The 15508-nt window shown below is 40.3% G+C and overlaps 1 protein-coding gene across 1 annotated transcript; it reads right to left on the bottom strand.

Annotated features, from left to right (window-relative positions):
• Positions 1-456: 456 nt before the first annotated feature.
• Positions 457-8768, bottom strand: LOC119726345 (neurotrypsin-like). Its single transcript, XM_038198001.1, has 8 exons — positions 8699-8768; positions 8430-8489; positions 7714-7833; positions 6949-7166; positions 5993-6131; positions 4316-4639; positions 2780-3091; positions 457-2228 (listed from the first exon to the last, which is right to left on the bottom strand). The coding sequence occupies exons 1-8, from the start codon at positions 8766-8768 to the stop codon at positions 2161-2163; spliced, it is 1311 nt and encodes a 436-aa protein (XP_038053929.1). The 3' UTR covers positions 457-2160.
• Positions 8769-15508: the final 6740 nt, after the last annotated feature.

Below are 15508 nucleotides of genomic sequence, written 5' to 3'. Positions count from 1 at the left end.
GTCTAATCCAACAACAGGCTCAGTGTGCTCGAATCAATGGGTGATAACGACATCTGAATGATGTACTATGCATTGCAATAACCAAAAACATGATCATGTGGATTTTACACACAAGTGTCTTGATTGTCTGTCAATCAAGTTGATTTTCTTACGTCATTTGCCTTCACAATATAATGTGAGCAATAATTCTATAGGATTTATAAATTCGAAAAACACTGACACATGTGCTTGTATGTTGTTTGGAACACTAAACAAAATATGGATGTTTTTCTATAAAGTTCTGTTTTCAACCAGTTAGATATTTTGAGAATCAAAATAAGGTTTTGTAGGACCCTCCAAGCTGTAATGTGTTGTTTTAAAGTTTTATATTGCTTGGAGTTGAAGAGGTGATTGTACACAAGCTTCCAAATAGTTCATGCAGTAAAAAGTGGAAAGTGATGTATATTCAGGAAACAGTTATTTTGCCTTTGAATGCTTCTTTATTGTCATACATGTATAGCACGCACATTTTACCTAGAATGCGTTTGAAATATGTCTCAAGACATTGTATAATGCAACTGAAATATGATTGTTCATTGATATTTAAGTTCAATGGATTGTCAAAGTGCTTCCTTAGTCCATTTTCATGAGTTGGTTGTAATCTACCAGAACATTTGCGATAGAATGATACTGAAATGTGCACCAACTGGACAACAGTTGACATCCTGTGTTATGGGCTCCGTGCACAAGTACCCCCTCAACGGTAAGAAAAGGAGAGTTGGGGAGACCACTGGGACAGACACTCCAACGCATTGCTGACGACGCCCGGCGCACACGCGAAGACGCTATGGCTTTGTGAACGTCAACTTCATAATGTTATATATAGCTGCGTGTACTTCGCAAACGTACATTACGCGTTCGCGGTGTGTCCCGTCATCGGGGCTCTAGCAAGTGGTCAAAAAGCGCCCTCTCGGTTTGCGCACGGAGCCCATACCAGTCACCATGTACAACAAAAGTTTGCTTGCTAGCACAAGCATTGCAGTTTCTGAGCAACATACATATATGAATCACATTGTAGGATCATATTCCTTCAATTAGTTAAACATCATGCAAATTTAGTCAATAATGACGCAGTAAATAAACACGCATAGCATTCTGTCTAAATCTAGCTATATAAGCAAAAATATCTATGGGCGTGGTTCAAAGTCAATAACTCGGGGAAGGAAAAGTCGAAAAAATTATTTTTGGACATTTGTGACCATTTGTAAGGTTAAGCAATCCGGACTGAATTCCCCCACCGCATCAAACCACGCACACAGATTCAATCCTGTAAGAATGATATTGTAGTTATAGTAAATCGGTGGAAAATTGTCATCAGAATCTAGCACTTTCTTAACTGAAATATACCGGCTACTGTGTACAAAGCTGTATATGGTATTCAACTTTAACTTTATACATCAAGTGTAACTTGTTTCAACTTTATTAATGAAAACGGTGATTTCGTGTTTCTATATTGATTAAATTGCGAAATTTTGATGGGCATATCTTGATTGTAGAGGATTGTGAATTCTTATGAAAACACTATTTTCTGCCATATCGGTAAACATTTGAAATGTTTTAGATTTAAAACGTATTGAACCAGGCCAAATGTGTGTAATAAAGTGTGTGAAGTCATTAATTGACAATTATGTCCACATTCCATAAAGTAGTGTGCGTATAAACTGCCCAATTTAACAGATTGAAAATACATACTATGCATTTTAATGTGATACATTCTAACGGATTTAAAATATCAATAAGTATATGCAATTGTATACGATATATTTTTCACACGATAACATGCATACTTGAGGATGATTTCTTCTATTATGAGCTCATAATAATATTGTTACCTCCACTTTTTCCAGTATCACACTTGTGTCAAAGTAGAACTTACTGCATATATATTGAATTGAAACCTACACTTTTGAATGTTGAATTTCATGCAGTCATTGAATAAACTCCGCTTCGAGAAAGCCATATTATAATGCTCCTGAAACTCATCATTTTTTTCATTCATTTATTGGACGTGCTTGAATGTTTTACCTAAACTCCTCCTTCTGAAATAGGATAATGGACCAAAATGTGAGAATATTTCCTGTTCCCCCAGGGCGTCCTTTGAACTTCATCAGGTGAACTATTTTACTCAAGAGGCATGTCACCCCGTCCTTGCTCTATGGTGTCACTCACGGTAACAGTTTCCACGTCTTCTGAAAGAAACAGGAAATACTTGCAAATGTTACAACTCTGAAGAAACGCGTATATGGCTTTCATTGACAGCATTTTAATGTTTTTTTTTGGGGGGGGGGTAGAGCGCAAACATTTTGAAATTGTATAACCAAAATACCACTGTTTGGGATTCAAGTACCTATATAGGCTTGAAGCTATTAAAAAGTACTCTCAGAAGAAAAATGAAAGCTGCCGACAACTACATCGAAACTCATTGGGAAATCAACTGCAATTCGCTTCAATGGAAAGATAACTAATCTATTTGCTAATTGCACGTTATTGGAAATGTGTTACAAAAACGAGGCTACAGGGGTCAAATATAGACACTCTCGCCTTGTTACTACACGTAAGCTGTTATTAAGCAAAAAGCCATTCAGATGGCCAAAGATTGTCAGCCTTACTTTCAATTCAACCTAGCAAAAGGTGTTTTTTTAAAACAAACCCAGAGTTGTCAAACTGTCTCTATACAACCGAAGGTTCTAGCCTGACTCATATTCAGCCGATTCTGTGAATAAAGGGAATGAGTTCTCACCTTGGCGGCAGACCACACCGACATCCTGGGTGTGGTTGCATGCGACCTCCTCCCAGCAAAACGAGGGGCATTCGGAGATCTTAGTCTCCGACCCATCGCACGCGAGGCCGTCCATGTACACGGGGCCTACCCCTTGGCCGAAATGGGCGCCGGACTTCGCCTCCACTGCGCCCGAGAAGCCCAGCTGATGGCAGACCACCTCGGCATCCCTCACATCCCAGTCGGTATCGCAGAGGGTGCCCCAAGCGTTGTCTTGGTAAAGTTCGACGCGGCCATTGGTGTGGTTCGAGCCGCCGACCAACCGAATGATGTCTGTGGTTAAACATTGATTCTCGGGTTAGTCCAGGAAATTTGTGCTTGATGGGACGATATATTTTGCGGCATGACTTGCATTTAGTAAATCAGCCTTAAACTGACGAAATGAATGACACGGGAAACCATTTCCAGGAAGAATTGCCACGAAATTACATTAAAAAAAATGACAATATAAACTGCGTCGACAAATTGCTAAAAACTACGCAGGATATTTTTTCTACTCGGAACGAAACCCTCTTGTCGATCTTTGATGTTACCAATCATAATGCAACACACCAGCTGTGTTACGAAAAACTACATTTTTTTCTGTTCCTGTTACATCTGACATCCATGATTTTGTAATTTTGGATTCATTCCTTATATAAATTGTACTATTCCTCAAAGATTGATCATGTGAAGAAACGACATATCCAACCAGAAAAAAATAGTTGGAGGTGTTTTTAATGACAATCACGTGACGAATTACAAAGTTCGGAGGTAACAGGGACAGGAATAATGCCACACTTAAATGTATTGAATGACCTATGTAGAAACTGGCAGGCATGTTCTGATGAGGAGGGCGTTGTTCGTGCACAAAATCTAGAACCCCCAATATAGGCCTATACAGGGTGAGTCAAAACAATAACGAAACCCAAATGGCAGGACCAATTTTTGAATGAAGTTTTGCCTGTAGCACTTCCAAATGTAGGCTATGAAAGCCCAGTAATTAAGCTTTCTTTTAGTGCAAGAATCATTCAAATCACTTGTCCTTTTTAAGTACGGACATTTGAACAAAAACACCGTTTTAAAGTATTTAAAGTAAAGTCCATTGATCACAAAAAAGTAAGTGTTCTTTCAGCAAAACGAAAGCAATTCTCGTAGGGATGCATGTGAATTGTTTTCGTTTTGCTGAAAGAACCCTTGAACACAAACGGTGTTTGTGTTCAAAATTTCGTAACTTGAAAAGTACATGAGTTATTGGAATGATTCTTGCATTAAAAGAAAAAGATCATTGATTGGGCTCTCGTATCCTAGATTTTGAAAGTGCTGCAGGCAACACTCCATTCAAAAATGGGTCCTGTCATTTGGGTTTCCTTTTTTCACTCACCGTGTATAGCTTTCATTTCTAAGCACACAAACAAATAGGGGAAGACGACTGCAACTTTTGTAAAATCCTTCAGGTAGTGTGGAAATTCGTATAAGGACTCGTGTGAGTGCACACTTAAATGAAAATCTCCTTACTGGGTTTGCATGTCACTCCGGCTACGTGTGAGCTGTTACACTGCTGGATGCTGCTACAGACAAACGGGCAGTCGACCAGGCGCCTCTCAGACCCTTTGCAGGAAACTCGGTTCATCACGATGGGTACTTCCTCCTCACTCTCCTCCAAGGACACGCTGGTGGCTTCCTCTGCTTCTAAGAAGCCGAGCTGATGACACACGATGCTGGCCTCTTTCATGTCCCAGCCGTTGTCGCATATCGCACCCCAAGCATCGTCATGGTAGATTTCGACTCGACCGGAGCGTTTCCCATCACCGTCCACGAGGCGAAGCATGCTGTCCAAGTCTTATCGGGAGTAAGAAAGCAATTGTCAATGTGCACATAGGATTATACTTCAGGTGGTTGTGGTGGTTGTGTCTGTTGCTTCTGTTAACAACAGACCAGTGAGAGTCATTGTTGATGCACTATTCAGAATCACTCATCAGCCCTTACAATCGCTTTGATTGAACCATTTTGTAATACCAAGGATCAACCTTTCCCCTGACCTCAATCCAAAAAGTTAAAAGGGCACAGAACTCAAACGATGCTCAACTTAATGGATTTTTGAAGAAATGTGTACTGTAGACCTTATGCGGTGCGGGTATCTCAGCGGGTGTTTGTTGTTTGAATTTAGAAACAATGAATGTACATACACAACCACTGCCCTTTAACTCCGCCTTTACGCATAAGGTCGATAAGGCTTCTTTGACTTTTAATTTCAGATAAAACAAATATAATTAACCAGAAACGTTTAGTCTTTAACAATGGAATTTAAAATTCAGTAAATATCTCTTGTATACACACAAGTTTAAAACACTGTAAGTTGTGACGGATCATAACGGATGATGTAATTTCCTTTGTTTCTATCATCAGAATTGATTTTATGAGAATGGTTGTGCTTTTGGAATACGAAGGTGCTTATAGGCCAGCACCATAAATGGATGCAAGCGCGGTTTCATTTTAAGAAGTGTTTTGTTATGCTTCGTTTTATTTGTTATCTATTTTTAATTTTTTTGAGGGTACAGAAGACGGATATTGCCACTCAATAAGTCTGAATATATTTTTTTGTACGTGTGAAAAAAAAAATTGCACGCTGATTTGTAACCAAATCTTGTATTGATTCGTGTTTGGGTTATAATTAGACTTTCAACACAAACAGACAACTATTATTTTCAAAAAATTATATATTACATGTCAAACGTCAAAGGTTCACAATTTCCCCATCAGATTCAATTTTGTTCGGGACATAATGATGTCTTACATCAAGAATCACTCTCCAAATCATATTTTAATCTGAATAAGGGGAAAAACTGCTATGCTGAATGCGTGTAAATGAAACCGCAAGATAATAAGTGGCAGCCGTCATTTAATAAGTGGCGGCCGCAAGATAATAAGTGGCGGCCGCCACATACTAAGTGGCAGCCGCTGTACAATTTTTTTTTCACACGTACAAAAAAATATATTCAGACTTATTGAGTGGCACTATCCGTCTACCGTATGAGGGGTATTTTTTTGTACATGAAAGAATTTTTTCATAACGCATGAGCTGATTTCATGATTCATTCACAATTGAACGAACACACTTGACTGGAAAAGCTTCCAAGCATCTTCTTATCATCATTCACACAAATTAGTGACACAACAAAAGTCGGAAATTACCTCGGCATCCTAGCACTTCCAAATTTAAATAACACTCGCTACTACTCCAGGTGGCTGGATATATGCGGATGAATCTGGTCATCAGTGTCTCAGGGAAGGTGACAGTTACTGCTTCACCTGATCCATTGTTTCCCTCCAACTGAAACAAGAAATCAAATCATCAAAAGATCATAACAATATTTTCAAATTGTATCGAAAGTATTCGTTGTCTAGTTTACAATATGCCAGTACCGTGTATATAGGCGTGAAAACTGAAAGTAAACTAAGGTTGAAGATAGTTGCCTGGGGCTGTCTTGAATTGAACAGATAATGGGGGTGGTGGGGGGGGGGGGGGGGTTGAGGTACCATCCTCTGATGGAGGCGCTGTTCAAACCGGACGATCATACACAATATCGGACAATAGATGGCGTTTTCAGGGTGACACATGCGCAAAATTTCAAGTACAAAAAAGGCACTTTATCTTTATTTTTAAAAGGGCACTTTTTAATCTTTATTTAAAGGCACTTGTTAAAAAAGGCACTCTTTTTAAAAATATTTGCGGGGGGGGGGGTAGGGTAACACTAGTGAAAACAGGGCACTTGAATTGAATAGGGCAGTCTTTACAAAATATGGGGGGGGGGCCGCAATACCACCTTACCCCCCACCTATGATACTTATTGCCATTTCAATTATTCAGTTAGGCCCTATTGGATAGCGTCAGACTAATCACCGAACAAATACTTACAGCCGATGGCTACGAGGAACCGCGTTGAACCAACAAACTGACAACATTAAAGTTACCCGCGGCGTCAAAATCGAGTCATGAAGTACTGCCAGAAAGTAAATTGCTGACTAGGCTGAAAGTACCCACGATTGTCGAAGCTATTAGGGGTCCATTGGAATGCTTACTCATTAAGTTGGTATCGAAAAAAAAAACCCTCCCTCATAGATCCATCCTATCACTGTCGCCTACTTACCTCAATGGTTTGCCCGTCCGTGTCGGTTAAGCTCTGCCAGTCATCCGACTCACCAGTCATACTATACCGTACCGTGAAGGTTCTGATATAGTGGTTGCCACCTGAATGTCCCGTCACGACGACGCCAGTGACGCCAGTGTAGGCACCCAAATCCACCTGGATCCAGTCATCAGTCCCACATGGAATACTTGGAAGCCACCACCCTCCTGCAGAGAATATAATATAGGTTCATACACGGACAAGAATTGCATGACTTTATATGCAGGCCGCGCTGCAAATATTACTGGTGGTGAAGACTTATTGGATTGTTAAAATAACTTGGTTTATGCATAAATGGAATGGGTTAATTTGGTTTTCGTTTTCAACAATACTTTATTGTCGAATGATTTAATGAATCAACATTCGTGTTTCCACCTTTCGGATTTTCATATGAAACGTGTTATGAAAATGAAAAGGGAACCTACTCTTGGCTCCGTGCAGCTTCGGGCTCGACTAGGCCCCTGCTTGCGAAAATGTCTTTCTATAGCATTTCTATAGTCCTTATGCATTGCGCGCGTTTCAGAGGTTGTTCTTTTTTATTATAATTTGGTAAAATGAATGCGCAAAAGGTTTACCCATGTTAATCCCAGCGATGGAAATTCACTGCCCTCTGACCCCGCCTTAACGCATGAGGTATATTGTGCACGCGGCACTGGCAAAATTTTCCCTTTTGGAAACTCGTGTAGCGCCCTCTACAGTCCAGCGTGGCTTTGAAATCAGACTCACCGGAATTCGGACGAGCCTTGGTTGGGGCATAGGAAGAGCTGTGGCTGGATGCAGCGGTGATCCCGGTATCCGGGATCTCACCACTGGCCATACCCAATGGCCCGGCGGTACATGGTAATCCTGGATAACAGATACAAATCTTTGTTCAAGTACTTATATCTGGAATATAGGGCATATTAATTGGGATTAACGTCTGTATAAATGCCCCTGAGCATGTCAGCATGAAATCTGGAAATCCCTGCCTGACCAAACAGAGGAAACATGAAGAAATGTCTGGTTTTAGATGGACGGGAAAAGTCTTTTCTTTAATTTCATAATGTTTTTTTTTAATGCTGGATTTATATATAAATATATTTTTACTTTGTACTTGTTTTTTAATGTTCCCCATTCCCTTTTTTTCTGTTGCTGTTTTAATCAGAAATGTCTTGTTTTAGCATGTTTTTAGTACCCGGTAGTAATGATAATGATTAATATCTTATGTCGTGTTTTGTACCTTTTAATTTACAATTTAAAGATGTATTGATAGTATGTTTACTATTTTTAACTACAATACCTGTTGTAAATTCGATTTTTTTTTAGCCTGCGGGCTGCTTTTAATTCAAATAAATAAGCCATAATATATATGTTTAAAATATAACTTCGTTTGCAGTTGCTGATCTGCTCATGTCTTGAGACAGATGATCATTGATGGGTATTAACGAGCGTCATGTATTTACCTGAATTAAGAGGCCTTGGAACAACTGCTTCTTCTTCCAGAGGATGAGCTGAATGCACTCCTAAACAGAATAAAAACAGAATAAAAACAATTAGCACTGATGTTTCATATTCTCCTGAATTCACATTGGCAATGAATTTCTGGTAAGACATTAAATATTTTATTATATACAGTCCCGGATTATCCAATAGGCACAGTAGGCACTGTGCCTAGGGCCTACGAAAAAATCGGGGGCCTACGAAAAAATCGATCGCGGGCATACGAAAATACCGTACCAATACAGGAATTTGTATCCTTGTAGAGACATCTCTTTGTTCAGTGTGCCATCAAACACCCACATACCCTAGCTCGTTTGTTTATGGTGTAAATCGAGGATTTTCTATTTCCTTTTCCCTTTTCCTTTGTTTATACTAACTTTTTTGCAACAGCTCTCATTGGTTTTGTACACGTTTTCTAATCGAGGTCGTCCTCGATTTGGTTCCCGTTCTCAATTCACCGATGATGTTGCACGTGTGTGTCCTCGATTTACACCATAAACAAACGCACCCACACACCAACATTAGCAGCTCAAGCCCACAGCGCATTTCACACCCGCCGTGGGAAAAGGTATTGAGACACGGGGGATTTTTGTTCTCTTCGGGTGCAAGCAAAATAAAAGTGATATGGTTCTGTTCACGAAATTTTCGATTAATCTGTGATCCAATTTTGGAAGGGAACAGAGTTACACAAAAATGAAGGTCGATATGCCCCATCTCATTAAATTTAAATTAATTTAGATGGTCTCCACTCTATTGGCACACACCAACTCTATATACAAAAGGTTTAACTCAAACAATGTTTATATAAACCTCATTCATTACCTTACCTAACATGCGACGCCTTTGTAGAAAGAATTGATAGCTTTTGGTAACGGTTGACAAATTAAGGCTTTGTCAACAAAGGCTTTGTCGACTGATAATTCTTAAGAACCAAACCACATTATAGGTTTTTCTATGCAATTTACACCTTGCTAATTCCGTTATGCAAAACTTCCATTCAAATTCGCATATATAAAAGCAAGCGTTTTCACACCTGATTCAATTAAAGATGCATACACCATGCTCTTCAGGAAATATCTTTAAATTTGAATGTTTTGGTTCATCCTACTTTAATCTAATTTTGAGCGTCTGCAACCCTCTGAAAAAGGGATTTTATTTTGTGCACAAATAACCCGCCCTGCTGTTGTCTGGCAGCCAACAATTTAAATTTATAAAGAAAAAGGTCAATATCTACACGTTGATGGATTTTCTTTGTTCAATGTCTCACTGACAAGTGAAAAACTTTAATATTTCTAGGAAAATAACAAATGGAAAAAGAAATCTACTCATCGAAGTAAAACTTGAAAATAGCACGGGGAATACATCTTTAAACGGAAGTTATAATTATGGTGGCCCTGAAGGGACATCACACATCAAGATTTCTGCGCAGATTTCTAGTTCTGCGATGTCGCACATTTTATCGCAGAAATCTGCGCAGATTTCTGCGATGTCGCACATTTTATCGCACATTTCTGCCATATCGCACATTTTATCGCAAATTTCTGCGCAGATTTCTGCAATATCGCACATTTTATCGCACATTTCTGCGCCGATTTCTGCAATGTAGCACATTTTATTGCAGAAATTTGCGCCGATTTCTGCGATGTCGCACATTTTATCACACATTTCTGCGCAGATTTCTGCGATGTCGCACATTTTATCGCAGAAATCTGCGCAGAAATGTGCAATGACGCACATTTTATCGCACATTTTCTGTGCAGATTTCTGCGATGTCGCACATTTTTATCGCACATTTCTGCGATGTCGCGCCAATCGAAAGTCTCCGTAAAATGACGTCACCGACACTCTTCGTTGGTCGGGCCAAGCAGGCTTTATATCATGAATATTTATATCTGGGAATATTTGGAATGTCATTGGTAGACGAATTGGTCAAAGTTCAGAATGTTTCTTATTCAAAGGTTTGTTATTTACCCCAATTTCTATATAAATATCAGCTCATGAATCTTAAATTACTGAAAACGGCGTCCCGCAAAACTGGTGTCCGACTATCCGACCGAGCTGATTATCGCGGTGTGCGGTCATGTGACAAATTTGTCACATTAAAAGGTGTTTTTCTCCAAATAAGAGGTTTCCCCGATGTAAGGCCCACATCAACTTTGTTTTGGAGATACGTGCTGCATATGTTTTCGGTTTAAAGGTAAGGCAAGCGCTAGATTTGTTGATATTTAGGTGCAAAAAGTGACGTATTTTCGTGTGTGCGCGGAATGACAAACAGTCGAGTTGGTTGTAAAGCGTACATGGTACGCGCATGTGCAGTACGCATAGCCAAAGGGCATGATGGTTTAGAGACAACTCGACCGTTTGCGTGTTCATGTATTTGTACGGGCAAGCGTGCGGATCTAACCCGTATGTGCGTTCGTGCATATGTGGACGAAGATCTTCCATTGGCGGGATGTACATATATGACATGTCGTGTATTGTGCTACAACTTTGTTATACACGGGAAAGATTTCCATACATAAATTACATCAACTGGGCCTAAATTGGAAGGGACAAAAAATGCAATTTGCATGATTCAATAAAAAATTGATAAAAACAATACGAATAGGTCATGACAACAGAGAGAAAACAATGCTATAAAAATAAACATTTCAATTTGATTCTGACAGTAATAAACAGGATAAAAGTACATGTATTTAACATGTCGGACTAATCTTTTTAATTGTACATGCCACCTTTCGTGTTCGCAGAACTTATTCTGGCATGTCTGACGTTGAATTTATTTTCAGGCTTTGCATATTAATTCAGTAATGCTTAGCTAAATGCCAAATCCATTTTCATGTAAACACATTAGTGCCTCAGCTTCATGGGGAATGTAAAAATTGGCAATTCTAAATTGAGGTGTTTTGTTTCTGTGTGATCCTGTTCCATACAAATGGATCTTTTTTTTCTGGATCACCAAACTTCCCAAATTTTTTCAGCCACTTTAGAATTTGCTCGGGCCTAATAATATTGTGCAGTGTGTCCCCCCCCCCCCTGATAAAGCAATATAAATATTGTTAAATGGTGTCATGATACATTATGTACATGTGACATGCACCACTGCTTTAGTGTTGGCGGTACATGTAGAACTTTGAATGTATGGCTACATTTCTCCCATGCCGCACCCCCACCTCCACCCCCTAATAAAAGCAATTGTACATGTGATCCTGTTTTCTGAAAAAAAAACATTTTGTAGTGATTTTTCAGGAAGTTTGCAGTATCATTCTCCCAGTGGCGTAGCCACGGGGGGGGGGGGGGGCTGTATGAAACCTTGTCGCCCCCCAGTCGCCCCCTCCCCCCCCCCCCACTGAGATTTTGAGTTTCCAAAAAAATTATCATTGATCTACATGACGCCCCCCCCCCATGAAATGTTCCAGCCCCCCAGCGCCCCCCACTGAAAAATTCCTTGCTACTCCACTGCATTCTCCTGACAAGAGGGTTTCTTGTATCTTCTGGAGCTCTGGTGAGATGGTGGTGTGATGAGCCATTGACTCGTCGTGATGATATGAGCCGTAGCGTACAGTGGAAGTGAATATTTCATCCCACGTTTGTGCATGGAGGATCAGGATTACACAGACATGAGCATGTGTTTGGTGTATTTTTGGTAACTGAATGTGTGCAGAACTGTGTGATGCCATGTGCACTGCTAGATTTGAACAATCCGTGCACCGCCTTGATCCGACACATTATAACTTCTATTGTCTGCTTGCCAAGGAATCGCTCTGGAATTTAGGCTCAGGATTCACACGTCACACATGATCACTCGCGATGGACTGGTTCTCGCTCCCATCATATCGGACATGTTTACATTTTAACGCCCATTTACATGTATGGCCATTGATTGGATCTCCTCTGCACATGTGCAGTAAAATGATTTACATTCTTCTTTCTCGTGCATGGCTATAGACCGCTTGCAGATGCGTTCGATAATCGACGCGCAAAGGCGCGCGACGCCATGTTGTGGGACAGGCGTATATCTATCCATGCACATTTTGTCCCATAACATGGCGTCGCGCACCTTCGCGCGTCAATTATCGATCGCGTCTGCAAGCGGTCTATAGCAAAACAAGTACATGAACCATAAACAGTAGGCAAAATGGTCATATACCGGTATCTACTAAAACTGCATTAGTGACAACATTGTTGCCATTTTGAATGGGCTGGATCCATGCTTACATTATCATTGTGATTTTGTACATTTTGAAAATTATTGTGACCTAGGCTAATTTGTGTACAACGGTAGGAAATCCTCCAGGACTACTGCGAATGAGTTAACACTCTTAAGTGCCAAAATAATGAATTGAAATAGAACTGGATATTACCTTTTTACTGAAAATCAACTAATTGTTGACACTACTAAAATGCTATTATTAAATTAGATATTTTTATCAGTGCTTTTTTTAAGTAAGTAAATAGGCTACTAATAACAAGTTTTAAGTTGGCCTGCTTTTCCAAACTTTAAAACAAATGAAACTTTTACGTGTTTGTGGATGTTGATTGTTTTTTAGCTGTACTTGGACCAATGAGAGACCAATGGATTTCACAAAATTGGCCGCCAAATTAAATAATGAAATAAAGTAAAATATGAATATTACCCTGCCAGTTTTAAATCTAATATTCAATTGAAGACTGCCTCTGCATGTGCCACATGCAATGATTGGCTGCAGCTCTACTATCTCTGGGGGAATGCGGCAACATGCTGTGTGATGTCATGTGGCCATAGATTTCAGCAACCTTGCTGGTTACTCTTGCTTCTTGGAAGAATCTGGACAGAAGTGTTGTGCTGACCCGACTCGAAACTGTAACTGACCCAACCAAAAACCAACTTTGTGTTTGGTCGGGTCGGTTTGTCCGTCATTTCAGTTGGGTTGGTGGTCAGATTTGTGTTTGAAAATTTGCGGATCGGGTCGGATAGGGTCAATTCAAAACTCGAAATAAACGGGGACAAAAGATGGAAACAGTTTGGAAATTAACACAGCGCAGGATTTGGATTATATCTATTATGTTTTGCATCGGTTTGGCCTATAGTGGACCCGACCCGAAGCAAAACACGACTGGACAGGGGAGGTTTTCAATGTTTGGATGAAGTTAATCTGGGACTCTTGTGGAAATGCAGGACTGCATTTGCTCGGGTTTTCCTAATAGCCCAAACAGTCCTGAATCCTGGAAGTTTGATACGATTCTCCCCCCCCCCCCGGGAGTTAGGGTTAATGAAAAATGTTTGAAGTGATAAGTGTTGCACCCGTAGTGGTTTTACTTCATGAATATTGCTGTGCAAATAGGGGCAGGATATTGGTTCTTTTATGAAATGTTTAAACAATTCTAAGCAAACGTAGAGCACTAATTATGTTCATAAGGCCGTCTGACCTACAGGAGTCTGATGTAAGCTCATCCTGCTTAATAATATTGGTGTTCGTACGAAACTATTTGTATTCTTAACATACATGATCTGGCCGGAGTTCTGCTGAATATTTCTCCCACAAACCACCGGCCTGTGACTCTCAGCGCACGGTTTCGCTGCGCTGCAGCTCAGCGGGCAGGGCAGTGCGCAGTGGCGAACGCAGGATTTTTTCAAGGGGGGTGTTTCAAAATTGGATGTCATTATTTATGACGCTAGAAATGAAGATGGTAAATTGTGTTGGCGCCAGAAATAAAAGATAGTATCAGTGGGCTAAACTTAACGCTAAAATAAAAGTTGGGAGTTTGTGTTGGCGCCAGAAATAAAAGAGGGTATATTTGGACGGGTTAAACTCGAAGGGCCGGGAACCCACGACCATCAGTTATCTTTTTGAGCTAAAGCATAGTAAATCGAAGAAAAAAATGTTCTGTGTCTTTAGAGTATATGATGAACATATGAGTAAAGGGGTCAATGTGGGCAGTCCCCTCCCTCAACAGCATTTAAACAGAAGAATTTCAAGATAAAAAGTGAAACGGGCTGCGGAAGTGCTAGGATCTGTTCATGTAATTGGCTAAAATTACTCAGCTTCGTTCCCTGGATCTCATGGTAAACCGCCCCACCCCTAAGGCCAAACTCCGCTCTTACGGCATGGGGTCCGGGGCCCGCTTAAGGGCCCCGAAAAAAATTGGATTTTAGATGCTCTGTGGTGCAATCTGAGGCGATTCCTGGCCACTTCCACCGTTTAGAAAATGTTCTAAACATCGAAAATTCCATTTAAATTTGTTATTTTTTTTTGTTCTTTAAAAAGTTTGTTATGTACTCAAAGTTGAGAACCATGTTCCATATCCGTATTTTTTTCCACAATTTTCTATTTTTGAAAGGGATTTAGGCCACTTGTAGTCCGAGCCTCAGCCATTCGCTGCTGAAGGTACAAATAAGGTGGGGGCACCGCTAGGGTGAAATTATAGCATAGAGGGAAAATGGCCGGAGGACTAATGCGAGCGCGGAGCGCAAAGCACTTACGGCGTGGGGTCCGGGGCCCGCTTAAGGGCCCCGGGAAATTTTTGATCGTGGATGCTCTGTGGTGCAATCTGAGGCGTTTCCTGGCCACTTTCCCCTGATTTTTTTTAGCAGAAGTTTTTAAAATTATGAGGGGATATTTTGTTGCATTTGTTTCAAATACATATAGGCTTATATACTCTTGCTCTTATAAAGTGTTATGTATTCAAAGCTCAAAGTTGAGAACATGCACATAATTTGTAATATTGTTCCGCGCTCGGTCACATAACTGACATGAATTTGAATATTTCATTACAGCGTATCCCTATTTGGGGAGCGTGACAAACTGGCATGAAACGTATTAGATAAATATTTTAATAGAATCTGGAGTGGCCATTGTTTAATTTTGTTTAGTCACCGAGCTCGGAGCGTGAAAACGGTTTGACTTCATACGCATTGTACGCGGCAGTTGTCCGCGTGCAGTCTTATGGACGTATGACGCGCTAAACAATACGCGAAATGAGACTCCACTACAGTTTGTTTTACCTTGGTTTTATCTGCGTATCGTGCAACCATCATAACCTGCGCATATAAAGTCTTAGT

This window comes from Patiria miniata, unplaced genomic scaffold (genome assembly GCF_015706575.1).
Source record: "Patiria miniata isolate m_02_andy unplaced genomic scaffold, ASM1570657v1 HiC_scaffold_2, whole genome shotgun sequence".
NCBI lineage: Eukaryota > Metazoa > Echinodermata > Asteroidea > Valvatida > Asterinidae > Patiria > Patiria miniata.
Note: the sequence above shows the minus strand (reverse complement) of the source record. Positions and strands in the feature narration are given on the sequence as shown.

Bases quoted from the DNA above. Each gene is read 5' to 3' on its own strand.
- LOC119726345 (XM_038198001.1), bottom strand. From the start codon at position 8,768: ATGTGGGTGTTTGATGGCACACTGAACAAAGAGATGTCTCTACAAGGA. The intron at 6,132-6,948 runs GTAAGTAGGCGA...TTCTTGTTTCAG, and splicing joins CGGACGGGCAAACCATTGAG to TTGGAGGGAAACAATGGATC. The intron at 3,092-4,315 runs GTAAGGAGATTT...GTTTAACCACAG, and splicing joins CGGAGTGACATGCAAACCCA to ACATCATTCGGTTGGTCGGC.